Raw genomic sequence first — 19,891 nt, forward strand, 5'->3', positions numbered from 1 at the left:
CATCACATGTTCTAGGCAATATTTTCTCAGGAAACATGGATTACACAACATTTTTGTAAAGGAATTTAAAGCTGGAGACTAAATCACATGGTAATAGCTTCAGTAGGAATGTCACGAGACCATGTACGTATAAAACGTGTACGTGCGCGCACAACACACACACACACACACACACACACACACACAAGCAAACTTTCATTTGTGTTTTGTTGCATACATGAGATGTTGAGTAATGGCCTTGTGACAATATTTTGGTAAAAAATGCGCCACTGTGGTCCCCGGCATTCATCTCATTTGATTGGGCTATGTTATTCTGTGTCAGTCTCAAAAACCATAAGGGAATCTATTACACATAATTAACAATGTTACTTGCTAACAGACAGCCAAAATGTAATTTTGGACATCCTTGCCAATGAATGGTAAGAATCACCAGATTCTAATAGAAAAGTCTAAATAGTGAGTATTACTCATTTAGTTTAGAATATGGATGCCCCAACCATGTCCCTCATGCGACCCAAAGCAAGTATCAATGTGGCCCAAGAAGTGAGTGTCTATCAAAAAATTCCATAAAATTTAATTTATGAAAAGTGATGATAAATTGGATATTTTCATTTGAAACTTCCACCACAGATGCTATTCTCTCATTGGTGTATCCTCTTCTTATTTTCAATATTTCCGCTCTTGCTATACTTGGCTGGACACCCCTCGTTTAGAAGGAACACCCACTTGTTTTATTAAATAATCAGTCTTTCTATTATAATTACCATTTAACATAAAATTCTACTTAAAAAAACACTATCTGTCAAATTTACAAAGCTATATTATCAGTTCACTGAAATACAAATATACCTTGAACCATGGCCTAGTGCCTGAAAAACAAAAGTTACCAGGGATGTACATAATGGCTGTGAAAGCCTGCACTGTATGATCAAATACTAGCCTTGTTTGAGCATAATTTGGCACATATGGACAAGTTTTAACCACCCCCTCTCCTTCCTGCCTATAATCTCAACACCATTAGCAATCAATTAAATGACTGTCTCAGAATGAAGAATCTGGTACAGACCTCATCCCTCACTGCCCCAACAGCTGTAGCCATCAACTTGCAGCAGTCTTACCAGACTAAAATGATGTGCCAATGGTATATGAATCAGGTCTTTCCAGTATTATGATAAACACTGTTACAAACATGCAAGCTGCAAATAGTTATATTCTCCACAATCTTAATAACTTTTAGTAGTTAAATGCTTAATAGTAATTCAGGTTATGTAGCACGGGCTATGATGTCAATACCAACACCAATTACACACTGGCTTTGTACTGTGAGGGAAGGACTATATCAGAAATTCAGTGGCAGTCTCTGCACTGACATAGCTTGTTTGATTCTCCCAAGACAACATTTACTGAATTGTGAATGCTTTTTTTTCGTTGCAAAGAAAGTATGTAGTAAGTACAGGGTGTGTCCAGAAAGTAATGCGTCACATTCTCGTTTGTGACGCGACTGTGTTGCAGAGCAGTTGCACCAGTTGGGAAGGGACCCTTAGCTTTCCAGCAGCAGGTATTTCAATTACCTCTGTGCTCTTGGAGAGTTAGGATGGCTTCTTCTGTAAACCTCTATGTAGTGGTCATGTTGAGCAACACTATACGGTTTAAGATTTATGTGAAGCTACACAAGAGGCTGCTGGAAACTTCTGGAATGCTTCAGGAAGCCTTTGGGGATGATTTCCTTCCCATATCACAGTCGAAAAGGTGGCACAAGATACTTACAAGGGAACCTCCCCATCGCACCCCCCTCAGATTTAGTTATAAGTTGGCACAGTGGATAGGCCTTGAAAAACTGAACACAGATCAATCGAGAAAACAGGAAGAAGTTGTGTGGAACTGTGAAAAAATAAGCAAAATATACAAACTGAGTAGTTCAAGGGAAGATAAGCAACATTAAGGACAATGGGAACGCAGGAGCGCCGTGGTCTCGTGGTAACGTGAGCAGCTGCGGAACGAAAGGTCCTTGGTTCAAATCTTCCATTGAGTGAAAAGTTTAATTTTTTACTTTCAGTTTATGTGACAAACTCTTATGTTTTCATCACTTTTTTGGGAGTGATTATCACATCCACAAGAAAACCTAAATCGGGCAAGGTAGAAGAATCTTTTTACCCATTCGCCAAGTGTACAAGTTAGGTGGGTCGACAACATATTCCTGTCATGTGACGCACATGCCGTCACCAGTGTCGTATAGAATATATCAGATGTGTTTTCCTGTGGAGGAATCGGTTGACCTATGACCTTGCGATCAAATTTTTTCTGTTCCCATTGGAGAGGCACGTCCTTTCGTCTACTAATCGCACGGTTTTGCGATGTGGTCGCAAAACACAGACACTAAACTTATTACAGTGAACAGAGATGTCAATGAACGAACGGACAGATAATAACTATGCAAAAATAAAGAAAGTAAAATTTTCAGTCGAAGGAAGACTTGAACCAAGAACCTCTCGTTCAGCAGCTGCTCATGCTACCACGGGACCACGGCGCTCCTAAGCTCACTTTGTCCATTATGTTGCTTATGTGGCCCATGGACTACTCAGTTTGTATATTTTGCTTATTTTTTCAGTTCCACACAACTTCTTCCTGTTTTCTCAATTGATCTGTGTTCAGTTTATCAAGGCCTATCCACTGTGCCAACTTATAACTAAATCTGAGGGGGGTGCGATGGGGAGGTTCCCTTGTTAGGGAAGGTCAGGAGGAGGTCGGTGACGAAGCCCGTGCAGGATGGCTGTCAACATCGTGAACGGGTTATTTTGTTTTGTTTTAGGGCGCAAAAACAACTAAGGTCATATGTGCCCATATCAGAAACAAAGAACATTAAGAAGAAAAAAATGATTACATGTTAAGCCCAATCGATGGAAGGAAAGACAGCTAAAAACAGGGACTTGGAGGAAGGTCCATAAAATACGCCACAGAGAAATGGAGGTCCTGAACTAAAGATTAAATGTCCTTCGACAACTGCTACGACGAATAAAAAGTAAAACAAATTCGACAGCCGGCACATCAGTCCCTAAAATGGCCAATAACTCAGGCAGCAAACATAAACGAGAACATAAGTCATTAAAAAAAGGGCATTCCATCAGTAAATAGTGAACCGTTCAGAAGTCGAGGTCAATGAGCACATAATGGTGGGGGAGCACCACTTAACAAATGGCGATGGCTAAAAATGACAGTGCCCAATAAGCAGCCTAGCTAAAACGATCTCCTTGCAGGAAGAGGACCAAGACGAGGTCGTCCAAGCTGATGGGAGAGGCTTAATTCCCCGGAGCTTGTTCCCATGAAGGAAGGGCCAGTGGTGGTGCCAAAGTGACACCACCTGCTGACAGATGGCAACACAGAGACCATCGGAGGGAATGGAAGAACTAGCAGTGTCAGCGGCCTCGTCTCCCGACAGACCGAAGCGACCAGGAATCCACATAAACATCATAGTGGATCCATCAAGAGTGAGCAAGTGACCACTTTCCTGGACCCATTGCACTAAGGAATGGACGGTGTACAGCATACTAAGGCTCTGAAGGGCACAGAGAGTTGGAGCAGATGGCGCAATTGAAAAGCCTGTGTCGCTGGATGCACTGCGTGGCCCGATACAGGGCGAAAAGCTCTGCTGTAAATACTGAGCAGTGTTCCAGAAGTTGATACTGAAAATAATCGGTGCCCATGACGAAAGCACACCCAACACCACAGTCAGTTTGAGAGCCATCAGTGTACACAAAGGTACTATCACAAAGTTCCGTGCGAAGGTTGTGAAACTTATGGCAATACAGCGAGGCTGGAGTAGTGTCCCTAGGAAGCAAATGGCCAAGATGAACACGGGCCGCTGCATGAAGCCAAGGTGGTGAAGGGTTCACACTCATCTGGATAGTAGCAGACAGCGTGAAGTTAAGCTGCCGGAGCAAGAGCCGAAAGTGAACTCCAGGAGGTAACAGAGAAGAGGGATGCACCCCATACTGGCGATCAAAGGAGTCATCGAAGAAGGAGGCATAGGATGGGTTACCAGGCACGGCAGACGAATGGCACGCATATCTGCTGAGGAGAAATTCACGCCGGTATGACAGCGGTAGTTTGGCAGCTTCTGCATACAGACTCTCAACTGGGCTAGAGTAAAAGGCGCCAATTGCCAAATGGATGCCACCGTGATGGTGGACGGCATTGAGACGGTGTCACAAATGAAACACCCATATTCTAGTTTCGAACGGACAAGGGACCAGTATAAATGGAGGAAGGTGGATCTATCTGCTCCCCAGGAAGTACCACTGAGGATACATAGGACACTGAGGGCTGCCAGGTAGCACACACGGGAGGATGAAAAAAGTTTCCTATCGAGCACGAGCCCCGGAAATTTCGTAGTTTCATTGAACGGAAGAAAACAGGCCCAAGATGTAAAGACACTAGAAGAAACCAATGGCGCTGCCAGAAATTCACCGACTGACATATCAGTGAAGATGCCATTTAAGGACTCAAGTCCGTGGAGAACTGCAATAGGTTGCAGAATTGTCAACGAAAAGGGAGCCGGAGATGCCCAGCGCGAGACAGGCCATTATAAGGTTAGTGGATGACACTCTGGACGGAACCCTGAGGCACACCGTTTTCCTGGATAAAGGTGTCCGACAAGGTAGAAGCCACACACTTTTAAAAATTCCTGAAGGAAACAGGGCATGCAGCCTCGGAAGCTTCATGTGTAGAGAGTACGGAGGATACCAATCCTCGTAGGCTTTCTCCAAATCGAAAAACATGGCCAGTCTGGTATATCCACAGAAAACCATTCATGACACGAGTGGAAAAAGTGACGAGATGGTCAACCGCAGAATGGCGTGCTCGAAACCCACACTGTTCAGTGGTTAGTAAATTGCAAGACTCATATGTTCTATAACCTTGCAAACACAGCTGGTGAGAGAAATGGGGCGGTAACTAATAGGAAGGCGTTTTTCTTTACCAGGCTTAGGTATGGCTATGACAGTGTCTTCATACCAGCGACTGGGAAATGTGCCCTCTGCCCAGATGCGATTGTACATATGAAGGAGAAAGTGCTTGCCTGCAAGAGAAAGGTGCTGCAACACCTGAACGTGAACATCATCTGGCCATAGGGTGGAGGATTGGGATGAAGTGAGAGCATGATCTAGCTCCCTCATAGTAAAGGCGGCATTGTGGCACTCACTATTGTGAGACAAGAAGGGTATCTCCCAAGCCTCCTCCACTCCTTTCTGTTGGAGGAAGGCAGGGTGACAGTGGGAGGAGCTCAAAATCTCCACAAAATGGCGGCCCAAGGTGTTGGGAGATAGCAACAGGGTCCATTATGACATCGTATGCTACTGTCAGGCCAGAAACTGGGGAATGGACCTTGGTCCCAAAGAGCCATGAGAGATTGGCCCACATGACAGAAAATGGAATGGAACTGTTAAAGGAACCAGTAAATGAAATCCAGCTAGCTTCTTGCTATCCTGAAGAACGCGATGACACTGTGCACGCAACTGTTTATAACGAAAACAGTTTGCCACCATAGGATCAGCAGAGAGGATGTCTCCGCACGTGAATTGCGCCGCTGCACACCTCAGCCCACGCATTAAAGTCACCGAGCAGCAGAAAGGGGTGAGGGAGATGCCCAATGAGCTGGAGGAAATGTGCCCTGATGACACCGAATGATGGAGGGATTAAACAGCACAAAGGGAAAAGGTCAACTGAGGAAGGAAAATGAGGACTGCAACAGCTTGAAGCTGGGTAGTGAGGAGATGAATGTCATTCCGGATGAGCAGCATGATTCCCCCACGAGATGGTATGCTCTCCTCGGGGGGAAGGTCAAAGCAGACTGGGAAGAGATTCGAGAGCTCAAAGCGGTCGTGAGGATGCAATTTTGTTTCCTGGAGGCAGAGAACAATCAGACACTGCGATTCTAAGAGCAGCCCTAAGTCCTCTTTGTTGGATCAAAGGTCACGAACATTCCATTGGAGGAGAGTCATGACAAGAAAAGGGGAGGAAGGAAAAAAATGAAGTGCCAGCCTTCGAAGACTCACTGCTACTGGGCGCAGAGGCTGGAGGATCTTGCTCCACGAGATCTACAGAGATCTTGGCAGTCTCCATCTTTCGGCCTGCGGGGCCAGGGCAGAAAAACAGTTGGTGGTGTGCACCGGTGACACGGAGGTCAGCAGTGTGCACCGGTGACACGGAGGTCAGCCGGGTGAGGATATCACATAGTGACACCGTTGAAGAAGACTGCCTAGATGGCGAAGCAGAAACCGTTTGACTTCTTGGAGCCTTTCCGGTTGGCAAAGGAAGCCTCAGAAGTTTGTTGGCTGGAACGATGTAGGAACTCTTCATGGTAGTATTCCTCCTATCCTTTCTGCCCTGCCAGTTGTGTAGCAGGTGACTCCGCCACATGAGGTGAACGTTTGGTGGCTTGTTGCACAGCTGGAGGAGGAAAGGGGGACACTACCATGACACTGGGTGATTTTACAACCGCTGTGCTGAAATTGAGGTCGTATGTTTGTGTGGCTATGTCCTTCATGGAGTGAGATGTAGCAACAACAGTACTGTAAGTGCCAGATAGTAAAATGCAGTGTTTGCAACTAGTCAACAACTTGCAAGTGACCAGGTAAGGCACTTTTTCCTTCACTTCGATCTCCTGGATAGCCCGCTCATCAACATACACGGGACAATCTCGAGAGGAGGCAGCACGGTCGCCATTTCAGTTGATACAGCGGGGAGAAAGAGGCGGACTATCGCCCCTGAGTTTCCCCACCATAGGTTACACATTTGGCCCTGAGTCGACAGGACATTCGAATGTGGTTGGAACGATGACACTGGTAGCAGCGCAACGAGTTCAGAATGTACGGTCAGACTGTGATAACTTCATAACCTGCTTTGATCTTTGGCGGAAGCACCACACTATCAAAAGTGAGAAAAGGAGAGCATGTGGGCATTAACGATGCATCTACCTTTTTCATCTCTCAATGGACTGCAATGACACCCTAATCAGAGAGGTACATATGGATTTCTGCCTTGGTCAGACTGTCAAGCAACCTAGTGTAAATAACACCATGGGAAGAACTCAGCATTCGATGGGCCTCGACGCAAACAGGATAGCCATATAAGAGTGAAGCGGCAAGCAATTGTTGTGCTTGAAAATCAGAAGTAGTCTCCAAAAGCAAAGTGCCATTGTGTAAACGAGAGCAGGATTTCATAGGGCTGGCAAGTGCATCAACACCTCTCCAAATAACAAAGGGATTTACTGTTTCAAAGGACTGACCATCTTCAGTACGTGAAACCACGATGTACTGTCGTGCAGCTGGGAGGGTCTTTGAATCGTGAGCTGCATTCCATTTTCGTTTGGTAGACGTTGACTGTGAAGATGATGACTGCCACATTGCGAGAAAATCCTCCATGATTGCCAGTGTCTCCGTGGCGTGCTCCTTCCAACTGGGGGCCCCCTCAGAGGGGAGCACACCCGCCTTAGGTGATTGTTCATACCTCAGATCACACCTACCAAACACCTGACAGAGGGCCCAATCAGCAATTTGGGAAGGTAGCAGCTAGGCAAGCGCCCCTCCCTGGGCCTGGCCTGTACCAGGTGGTACATGCGAACCCTACCTGTCAACACGGGGCTGGGAACTACATGTTACCCAGTCATCTGTTACACATCAGACGCGTGGGCCAGCCTTCAGGAGTGCAAAGGGAGGAAGAAGGAAAAGAGGAACCTGAAACGCAGAAGTGGAGGAATAGTAGGAGAAGGTGAATGAAGAAAGAAAAAAAGGAATGAAAAACAGTGGAGAGACTGTTCTGATGTCAGCTACTGCAAATGCAGAACACACTCCCAAAAACATGCCAGGCATGTTCCCCAAGGGAGAGGAAAAGGAAGAGCAAGAGGATAGACATGCAGCACAGAAGGAAAAAGATGCTGCAAAGGCTGGGGCCCCTTGGTAGCCAAGCACGAACCTGCCGTATAGCAGCGAGCCCCCTGGGGGGATCATGAACGTGTGACCATGAGTCTCATATGCACCAGTTACTGAATTCAGACCACTGAAAGAGTGTTCACTTGATGTTGGCATCATTGAACTTGCCAAAAATGGTTGTCCAGGAAATTGTATCAGAAGATATGTGCAAAACTTGTGCCCACAGTTTTGACCAATGTGCAGAAGCAACAATGAGTGGAAGTGTGTGAAGCATTCAAGCAATTCTATGAAGATGACCCTAATTTCCTGGACAACATTATCACTGGGGATGAGTCATGGGGTTTTCACTACAATCTGGAGTCAAAGAGGCAGAGTACGGAATGGCAATGATGTTGTCGTTGCACCAAAAGAAATGGATGGATGGATATGGTGTTATGGGCACTCAACAGTGTAGTCTTTAGCGCCCGAACGGAAACAACAACAGACGAGTGTCACTAAAATGCAGCAAGTGCAAAAATAGGACTAAAATTAAAGGTGAAAGTCTACATAGGCAGTGTGCACGTCAACAGTAGCAAAGTGGAAAGCAGCACATAAAGAGGAAAACTGCAAGAGAATGTAGGGGAAGGGGTTAAAATGAAACACATAGCACATGTTTGGAACTGGCCTATTACAAGAATAAGAAGGAGTGGTAAGCCACTCGGCAACACACTAAAAATTCCAACCTAAAATTTTAGGCTGAAGCCCAGAAACATCACAGTACCTTAAAACTTTCTTGACACTCGCCTCGTCATCGGCTAAAATCGAGGGCAGATCCCCACTAATATTAACTTCCGCCCTGACAGAACGATATAAATCACACTCAACTAAAATGTGGCGTACAGTGATTCGTACGCCACAGGCATCACACAGCGGGGGTTCCTCTCGCCGTAGTAAGAAGGCACGCGTAAGAGGACAGTGCCCTATGCGAAGACATGTAAGGGTCACTTCGTCACGCCTAGGTGACCGGCAGGAGGAACACCACGGCTGGATGGTGGACCAAAAGAAAGTTCACACGAGCAAGTCTCATGTGAAGTCCATGCTCATTGTTTTTTCTGATGTAATTGGAAGAGTGCACCTGACCCCCTGGTCAGACTGTCAATGCTCAATTTAACAAATAAGTGCTTCAGAGACTGAATTGCAGGGCAGCCTGCATCTGAAAGGAGTTCTCTACTTTGTGCAGACTGCTCCATGACAATGTTCCAGCTTACACTGCCTTTGTTGTCACTGCCTACCTGACCCAGATTGGTGTGACAAAGGTGCACAGCCGCCCTACAGTCCTGACGTTTCTGGACAAACCCCATAAATTCTAAGTCAAGAGTAACATGAACAAAGTATAGAAGTTGACCAATACGGACGCTTATCTCAATCGACTTATTAACGTGATGGCAGTGACAGTAATAACAGTGGCAGCAAATGTGCTAGAAGTGCCAGTGAAAGCAATGACATGGTCACCTGCCAGCAGTATCACTGACACAATAGGAATCCAGTTGTTATAGTCTCTAATTACAGAAAAGGGAGATAACAGGTATGTGTCATTCAATTGTCGAATACTTTTAAGGTGGATAGTAGCAGAGCTGTGTGCTCTCACTCCAATTAGTGTCCAGTTTTCTCACTGGACACACATCTCACAGCCCCGTACTACACCATGTCAACTGTACGAAACACGACAAACCAAACAACACATATCTTACACACATGCTATTAATCATCCAACAAACGTGGACTTCTAAGCACTCAAAAATTCATGCTTAAGCATGTATATCTAACACATGCCAACACAGATCATGAAACAGTTTGCAATGTAACATTCTTTTTTAGACCACGCTACAACAGCCAAAGATATTTTGACAACAAAGCTTACAGGGAATCTGTATTTTTTCATTTCTATAGTAATTCAGTCTTGTAACAGCATGCACAACAGCACTGGAAAGACAGAAAAGCACCACACTCACAAATGTGTGTGCACGTGCGTACCCACACACACACACACACACACACATGCACGTATTATAATTTTAAATCTTACTTCCAAGCAAGACTTCTCCCCAAATCCTTGTAACAAAGGCACTAAGAAACAAAGTTTCCTAAGAAAAGAAGTAACATACAAAATTATTAATTGCATCTTAAAGAAAATGTTCAATAAGCACAATTTAGTATACAATATCGAAACTCAATTAAGAAAAGAGAGAGAACAACAACTCTTACTTATCCAAAAAATACACTATCCTGAAAATTTATACCTGATGCTACCAATATTTCCACTCCGAGCTGTTACTTAACTTGCTTTATTGTAAAGCACCTTCAATGGCTTTAAAATAAAGCCAAACACACATATTCTAAGACTTTTATTACAGTTGCAAAAGGTGGTATATAGCCTATAGCTTGTATAAATGGTCTTAACAAAGCATCCTGTGTGCCTTGAAAGGGGATGATTTTGGTGACATTTAGTGTGTTGTGAGCAACACAGTAATGGAGGTACTAACCCAAGCTCCTCACTATGTTTCTGAACACCACTGAAATACAAGCTATTATCATATCAATTCATGTACAGTGACAGGCTTAGACAACATCTCACATTACAATGCAGCACATAACCTGTACCTCTTGGACCCACAAGGCACAATGTAACCTCCTGATCACTCCATAACCTGTCACAAGAGACCATCAATGTTTACCTCTGAGAATAGTTATGTAAGAGATTCCTTCTGTCCATGGTGGTGTAACAGACCAAATCTATAGTGGATAAGGAAATTTGTGACTGACACAGAAATAGTAATATTTCTATTTTGATTAGTGGTCCCCACAACATATCATAATGGATAAAATAGTTGCAGATGCTAATATTGTGTGGAACTGATAAAAGGTTATCCTGAAACTTAACAGAAATCAATAATATTAGTTATTTTTTGGTTTTAGGCCTCTCTTCTGCAGCTGCATTTATACAAGTTAAAGGTTATATAACACCTTTTGCAACTGTAATAAAAGTCTTAGAATATATGTGTGTGGCTTTATTTTAAAGCCACTGAAGGTGCTTTAAAATAAAGCAAAATGTATGCAGCCTAAATAATACTTTTATTACAGCCACAAAAGATGGTATATAACCTATATTACTCGAGAATATTAGCTCTCTCTCTCTCTCTCTCTCTCTCTCTCTCTCACACACACACACACACACACACACACACAGAGAGAGAGAGAGAGAGAGAGAGAGAGAGAGAGAGAGATATTTGTCTCTGCATCATAAATTTAAAATGATGCCAGAATTGTTAGTCAATAATGCACACAAAGGTTCCGGCATGAAGGAAATGTAAAATACCATGAAGCAAATGGAGCAGAGATACTGAAATCTGACCACTATGTTTTGCATCTAACATCATGTGGAGGTGCTATCAGAATTCAGAAGTTTACAACCTGCACAGCATTCAATGAGGATTCGGTATTAAAAACATCAATAAAAATAGTTATGCATCAACTGTGATTCTTCTACAGAAACTACTGCATCTGACTCTTCTATAGATGCTAGTGTACCACTGTGAAGGCACTAGTAAGAGGAACTTTAAAGAGTCCATGTGGAAAAAAACATATAGCTTGTTTTCATGATGTAATGTGAGAGGATGCTATTAATATACATTGTATGCATCTGAAGTGCTTCTGTGGCCATATGTTGGTCTGAAGTTAAAATAATACCATAGTTTGTCTAAATTCTGGAAGGCCACATATGACACCCAAAAATAATTTTTATCTTCCTGGAAATCAGTCCATGTTGAATTTTGGTCAATGGGATTTTTACAACATTCTACCCACAAATTGTTCCAGTTTCTTCAGAGAGGCAGGAACGGGTAATAACCCAGCGATTCTGGAATACAATTTTTATAATGAGAGTCTTTGGCAAAAACCTATCTGCTTTCTTGCTGTGCTAGATATAACTTATCTCAAGCTTCTCACACCACCACCACCACCACCACCACGACCACGACCTGACTGTCATGACTGATGCTGTGCTGGTATTTTAACTGATACAGCATTTGTATTTTTTGTGTAATAGTTGCTTAAATTACATTTAATCTTGAAGTGAGAGAGAACGAATTTATTCGGGCAACTGTCTGTAAATTATTTAATGCTTTTACACTTGTGTTTGTTTCTTGTTGCAATACCATGTTAGCACAACAATGTTTCTTATTCATCTTGGAGATCTTTACCTTATGGACATGAGTCTAATTCGTATTGTGCAGCAAGGTTAATTCACAATTCAACCACAATAACCAAGGTTTTTTATGTATCAGTAATGACAGTAACTGTAATAATAGAAAGTCCTGGGTGGAAAATAATTAATGGAAGGAGTGAAGGTAATAACTGACCATATAGTGGAGATGCTGATCATTCGAAGGCACAAATACGAGACTGCAAGACTGAAAACATTACTATGCTCTAGGTCAATGTCCTTCTTCAGAGAGAAATAGGACAAAATATACATACAAACACACATACCACTCCATGGCTACACTGTACCAGTAAACTACACCGTACAAATGTTGCAGGTGGTGCTGGTACAATGGTGAAGACTGAGACAATGTAGTTGTACAGGTGTGTGTGTGTGTGTGTGTGTGTGTGTGTGTGTGTGTGTGTGTGTGTGTGTGTGTGTGTGCGAGCATGCCCATGCGTGTGCGTGTGCGCACGTGCTGTACTGGTTAGCTCTGAAGAAGGACATCACGAAAAAGCTTAGTTTTTGCGTTTGTGCCCGTCAGCCACTCAACTCTGTAACTATACAATGAGTTGCTATCATTATTCTTCCATTACATTCATTCAGCACTGACACAAACATTTTTATTCTCTCAATACAGCGAATACACATGTTGCTCTACAGACACTATCCTCATTATATCCCATACATGATTTTGACTCTCTTCTGTGTATCTTGCTCACAAAGTTCGTACTCCTAGCCTCTTCAACCACATCTCTGATGCTTCACAACATTCTCTGTAACAAGCTACTGCCGAATTGTGTATGTCAGTGCTGGAGATCTGTTAAGGCCCCCGTAAACGATCAAACATTTTGTGAAACTTAACTACGCTTGTCAAATATTTGGCCAGGTATTGTGCAGTTTCACATGTTTGTCAAGCATAGATTGTTTTTGATGTGTTTGAGAGAAATTCTGACTGACAGAAAGTTTGACAAGATGGCAGACATTGTTTGTGTTGATGTTCCACCACATTTGTTTAGTGAAAAATTGATTTATTATGATTTATCTCATTTTATTGTGAGTTTCTGCTACTATGAAAACTACGATCAAGTATAAAAACAAAATGGCACAGGCAATTATTAAAATAGTAGAGGTACCATATCTTTCCTAGCCATATATTACACATGAAGAGGTTATGAACAAAATCAATATTTTACACATACAGTGACATACAAGTGAAGTGGGATGAAATAAAAGAAATTGTAGTTCTCTGGTTCGTCCATGGACGATGTGGGCTATATTTTCCCACATTGAGGTATTTTAATGACCTGTCATTAAATGACCAAGTAGAAGAGAATAAGTTTTTGCATACTTTGTGTCTTCTTTTTCAATGTGAGGTTGAAGTAATGATGAACAAGTTATTAAACGTTTCACTGCCCATCCGCAGGAAGTTTTTTTAATCATCAGGTTCTATCTGAAACATTCCCATTAACAGGTTTCCAGTTGCATATTTCTCATTTTAAACCATTCCCTTGACCAGCATCTTGTTTTCTTCTTCTTTAAACACAGTGCAGAGGCAACATTAGAAATGCTCTATCAACATCTGTAGCCATTCCCACTAGTGGCAGAAGACAGTGTACAGGAAAAGTGTCTGCTTCAAAAGTAAGGTTAAATTCACCAGCTTTCTTAGTACATGTATGTGCTTGTTTAACACATTCGTGGCTAGACAAGAGTGAACTTGATGGCTAAGTTTGCTCTTTCACGAGGGACTTAATAACTTTGGACTTAATTTATTCTTCTTTAAACATAGTGCCAAAGTCAATGCCAGAACTTCTTTGTTTGCATTTGTGGCTGTACTCACTATGCTCAAACTACACACGAACACGAATAGTGTCTACTTCAAAGTGAGGTTAAACTGACAAACATTGTTTGAACATGTATGGGGTTGCTTGGCAAATCCATGGCTAGATAATAGCAATTTTATCAAAAACATTTAAGCATTTACAGGGGCCTTTAGCCATTTACACACTGAATCTAATCAGTACTGAGACACCAATGAAAATTTAAGCAGTCACTGAGCTGTTGCTTCCCTGTATTGCTTTAGGCACAGTCACAGCTAAAGGTGAATTATGAATAAACCACACAAGGAAAGAACATTTGGATTTAACGTTACATCGATGACAAAGTCATTGAAGATGGATCAAGAGTTCAAATACTACAAGGATGGGGAAGGAAATCAGTCATTTTCTTTTCAAAGGCAAGAGCCTGACATTCACCTCAAGGAAATCACAGACAATCCATTGGATGACCAGATACGGGTTTGAACCCCACTCATCCCAAATGCAGTTCCACTGTGCTAGTCACTTGCTTGGTAAGTGAATAAATGAGACATTCTAAGTCTGTCTCCAATAAATACAATAATGGCTCAATAATATTAACATTTGGCAATTGTGGAGACCAGAGTAGACATGTTAGTTTATGCTTGTTTTCATCAGACCAATGTATGTCACTTTCAAGTGTGTGAGAGATCACCACTATATTGGAAGATGTAATCCTGAGGTCAGGACAAAACTTGCTTTACTGGATGAACAGTACCCTCTTTCTGTATGAGCATAGCACACACTAAAACACACATCATCACTGCATTCAGGCTTGTATGAGTCCTCTAGTACACTTCATACAGTATATTAGAGGCTTCGATTAGTCAGGATTTGTTATCCCTGGAGCACTGGGTGTCTCCTCCTGGTTTGTAATATCAGTACTGATGATGAACGGTTTTCTTTTACATAGTTTAGTTCCCACTTTACTACATATGAAGCTGAGCACTGTGGTACACGTCGTCCTGTCACAATAAAAGTTAACATTCTTTTTTTTTTTTAAGTGGACAAAGTTTCATACAGTTACGACACTGAATGCTGGAAGATCTGCGATTGTTTTCACAAATGCTCCAACTATGCAGGAATCAATGAACTTGCCACTGTCCGAGGTCTTTAAGGTCCAAAAAATGATTGATTAACGTAATATCGTATCAATTAGAACACAGTGGAGGCTTATAACAGTTACAGAGATTTCCAGAATGAATTACTCAATAACCCTCCTGGAATAATAAACAAATGTATGCACCTGTATTAATCTATTTCTGAACTTTGTTTCAGAAGTGATTTAAAAAGAAGTGTTAAAGATATATGAGTTCATAGATGCAAACTGTTTAACCCTCTATTGCATGGCTGTTTTTTAGTACATGAATTTCAGTGGGGAAAAAATTGCCCTGAGGTAGGGTCTTACACACAAAATACTATGTAACATGTTGAACATATAAATTTTGACTTGAAACTTCCTGGCAGATTAAAACTGTGTGCTGGACCGAGACTCGAACTCGGGACCTTTGCCTTTCGCGGGCAAGTGCTCTACCAACTGAGCTACCCAATCATGACTCACGCCCCGTCCTCACAGCCTTACTTTTGCCAGTACCTCGTCTCCTAAGGCTGTGAGGACGGGGCGTGAGTCGTGCTTGGGTAGCTCAGTTGGCAGAGCACTTGCCCACGAAAGGCAAAGGTCCCGAGTTCGAGTCTCGGTCCGGCACACAGTTTTAATCTGCCAGGAAGTTTCATATCAGCACACACTCCGCTGTAGAGCGAAAATTTCATTCTAAATTTTGACTTAATCGATATTTTCGGTTTGTTGCCAAATGGAAACAATTTGAAAATACTGATTAATTACCGTTACAGTGCCATAGAAACATAATCTTTGTTATCATCAAGCATCATTTCACATACCTTAAAAATCTTAGTGGCAAAAATAATTCTCTCTTTCAGCTTCTTTCGTGTATGTTTACATGCACTACACCTGCAGCAGAGATTATTGATTTTGAACTATTTCTGCCAACATAATGAAGCTAAACACAGTTTAGCTTGATGCAGTCGGACTGTATGTGTTACGAGAAGGTGATATCACGCATATAAGATTGGTTTCCCTACCATTATACATAAATTTGTGGTTTGTTGCCAAATGGCAACACCACGCCATACAGGGTAAATCATCATCTAACCATAAACGGTAACCAATTAATATCTTACTGAACTTCAGGAAAATTAACACTTACCCATCTGAAAAGTCAATGCCGGAGAAGACATTCGACCATCACCTCCATTTGAAAATGCCAAGACCCTCATGTGATAGATTTTACCTGGTGACAAATTATCCACATACGCTTCTAGCTTGGAACCGACATAAACAATTGTGTCATTTGCTGTGCTCATGTCTTGATCAATCTCCCAAATACGGACCTGGAAAATAAATACATAAATAAATTAAAAATGGAGAGAAAGAGAGTGAAATTAAATATATAGAAGATGAAAGGAACAAAGATTTTCAGAAACAAAAAACAATGATATTTTACAAGGCATAACACAATTATGTTAGTGCAAATCAAAGATGTGATGCCAGGGGTTTCTCTTGACATACTTGGAGTTCCAGTTTCAAAATGCTTTAAAAAAGAACCACTGCTCAGAAGGATATCAAATTTGACTGGATTATTATCAAAGAAGGGGGAAAAGTTGTGGAAACAAAAGAATTTAACAAAAATTTTACTGTAGATGGTGCTGTAAGTGGCAGAATATGCAAAATAAAAGATGTGGGGTACACGGCTGTTCCTCAGTTTGTATCTCTGATGTTTGGCATGACTGCCTCAATACATGATTGCACCGCATGTAAAGCTTTTTTACAAGTAACAAGTACAGTAACTGTGTGCCAGTAGCTCTACAGAAGTTCCAGATACTCAAAGGTATGAGAAAAGGTGTTGGTCCAATTGTCTGCCAATGGTCTGGAGAAAATGATTATGATATTCACAAAGGGGATTTCTTTGAAAGCGCATTGTGGCAGTAGATGATGTGGCCACAGCACTGTAGGAGGGGTCGAATGGTCGTGTGCAAACATCCAGTGCACGCAGAATTGTCTGAACACTGGACATGCCTGTGAGCAGAGTGCATAAAATTCTTTTTTGAAAAATGAAGAAAACCACTGGACAGTTGCTTAATCCACTATCTTTATTGGATACATGGCCACTTCGGACCAGTTACAATTCCACCATCTGGCATAAAAAATAAAATCACTTAATCATGTGGGGGTCAACCTCACCCCAATGTTGTCATGGAACCAAAGGTTTTGTGTCAGAAATTTAAAATGGACAAAAATTCCATAACAGCCATACCTCTCATGTTGTTATGGAATTTTTGTCCATTTTATTTTCCATGACAACATTAGGCTGAGGATGACCTCAGATGATTATGTGATTTTATTTTTTTACACCAGATGATGGAACTGTAACTGTTTTGAAACCTGTCGTGTACACAATAGAGTGTGTGGATTAAGCACCTGTCCTGCGGTTTTCTTCATTTTTCCAAAAAGGACTTGTCCAGTTGTGACTGCCCCATAAAAACAACTCTTGGTGCACAAAATTCTATGAAGGATCCTGCATTGCTTTCTGTACAAAATAACCCATCTTCAGGGGTTGCATCATGCTTACCTTCCAGTAAAACAAACGTATGTTCTAGAATTTCTTGCTTGCATGGAATTGCACAATGATTTTTCATGAAACATACTGTGTATAGATGAAGCCCATTTCCATCTCCAAGGACACGACAATACGCAGAAATGCAGATTATGGGCAACAGAAAATCGGCTCACACGTCAACTAGTACTGCTTCTTTGTGCAAAAGTAACTGCATAGTGCGAGTTGATGGCATCATTTGTCATAGGACCATTTTTTTTTAAGTAGATGGTCCTGTTACCAGTACTGTCAGTAATAAACACTATGAGAATCTTTTGTGCACCAATTTCATTCTAACCCTTCGACGGCATGGATAGAATCATTTATCATTTTTGTGAAAGACGACGCTCCTCCGCACATTGCACAGACAGTGAACCAGTTGCTGCAGAGGCATTTTGGAAATGCCAGAATTATCAGCCATCATTTCCCTACAGGCTGACCATCTAGATCACCTGATACTGTGTGACTTCTAGCTGTGGAGTTATCTGAAAGATGCTGTGTTCAGAGCTCCAATTAAAACCATAGCTGAATTGAAGGTGTGCATTGTGCAACACATCCTGAACATGACCCCTGCGAAACTCTGCTCTGTTGCGGAACATGCTGTTTCTCAGTTTCAACTTGCAGCAGAAAATGATGGACAGAATACTGAACATATCTCATGCCAGTCTCACTACAATTAAAAACCAATTTTATTGCTGCTTTTTATGTGGTTTTTGACCTCAGGACAATTAAAAATTGATCTCATTATCGTTTTTTCCACAGTTTTTGGCCAAAGGAAATTAAAAACTGTTGCCATTGTTGCTTTGTACATGGTTTTTGGCCTCAGGACAGTAAAAGCCAGATTCTTCCCATCCGGTGTGGTACTGCCGTGGTGGGTGGGCTTACCTGACTAACAGTGCTGCAACTGCTGAATGCCAGACTTGTGTGGTTCTGCACACTGCACACTACACTTGGTTTAATGTGCAACTCACACCACAGCATTTGTAATGTGATTCGTCTAGCCAAACCCATTTAAATTATGATTCTTACAGTGCCATCTATTGGGAAAATATTTCTTAATTTCCCCCCCATAACATTCTCCCCCCCCCCCCCCTCTCTTCAATAATATTCTGTTCAAATGTGATGTCATTCTGACCAGTGGTTCTTTTTTTTTTTTTTTTTTACATTGTTTTGTAACTGAAATGTTAATTAAAACCACCCTGTATATTTATAGATATTGGTATATTTGATTTCATTACAACACTCTATTCTGAGTACAATAATTTCCCACCAACAAACAATATATGAGAGTAGAAACACCATATTTAATAAGAGAACAACAGTTATGTGTTACTGTCAGCTTTAAATTTACCAGTTAGTGTGAAGATAATATATGCATACAATAACAGTAGTTATTACACCTATTTGTTATGTCCCACAATGAGAAGAATAAACAAGACAACTTAAAAAAAGTAAAACAATTCCATAAAAAGGATGTCGTTCCTGATTTGCAAGTTTATATACAGTTGTGATTGGTACATAACTTTATAAATGTACTGGAAACATTCTTGACAGGAAGATTACTAACTTTATTAAATAAAATAAAATCACTTCAAAGATGTTCGAAGGGGTTCAAGTTGATGCTTTGAGCACACGTGTCCAGCAAAAGGTGCCAAAATATTCTCAGTAACATGATGTAGATCATTGTCTCTGGTTTGCACACAAATGGAGTGTTGTTCTGATTCAGAATAGGTCCTTTTTCGAAATTTCAACCACCATACGGTACACAATAAATCAGCTGAACTGCTTTTGTAAGTGTGTGTTCATTTTGACACTGATCCACTATGCACACATTCTTTTGATCAGTTGCTTCTACGCAGTTACCACTTTCAGATGAATTTTTCTGTCATCAAGCCCCATACTGGAGCCACACCAGAAGTCACGAACAATAGCTGACCAGGCTGTCTGACAATTTGTTTCTTAAGTACACTTTACAGTATAACCCCGATTTTGCGTAGACCCGCATTTAACGGAAGAAAATTATTCCATATGTGTAATGCAATTTTATATTCAATTTAATGTGATTGGCATTACAGCAAAACCATTTAGCGTTAGGAATATTAAATATTGAAAACAATAAAATAGTGGCTTTTGCGGCGCGAATGCAAGCCACACTTTTTTTTCCGGTTTTTGGAATCCAAAAAACCGCCTGCAGTTTAC

General features: G+C 41.6%; 1 protein-coding gene across 2 annotated transcripts in view; it reads right to left on the minus strand.

The window, feature by feature from the left end:
• The window catches only part of LOC126248253 (contactin), a 163,633-nt gene that overhangs the window by 4,140 nt on the left and 139,602 nt on the right, over positions 1–19,891 (minus strand). Inside the window, exons 21-22 of one of the 2 annotated variants that reach the window (XM_049949105.1) lie at positions 16,247–16,430; positions 9,991–10,048 (exon numbers count right to left, since the gene is read on the minus strand). In XM_049949105.1, the coding sequence (XP_049805062.1) occupies positions 10,032–10,048; positions 16,247–16,430 (201 nt within the window). In that variant the 3' untranslated portion in view covers positions 9,991–10,031. The remainder of the gene's footprint in view (positions 1–9,990; positions 10,049–16,246; positions 16,431–19,891) is intronic. The other variant, XM_049949104.1, reaches the window with a different exon arrangement.

Source organism: Schistocerca nitens, chromosome 3 (genome assembly GCF_023898315.1).
Source record: "Schistocerca nitens isolate TAMUIC-IGC-003100 chromosome 3, iqSchNite1.1, whole genome shotgun sequence".
Taxonomy (NCBI): Eukaryota; Metazoa; Arthropoda; class Insecta; order Orthoptera; family Acrididae; genus Schistocerca; species Schistocerca nitens.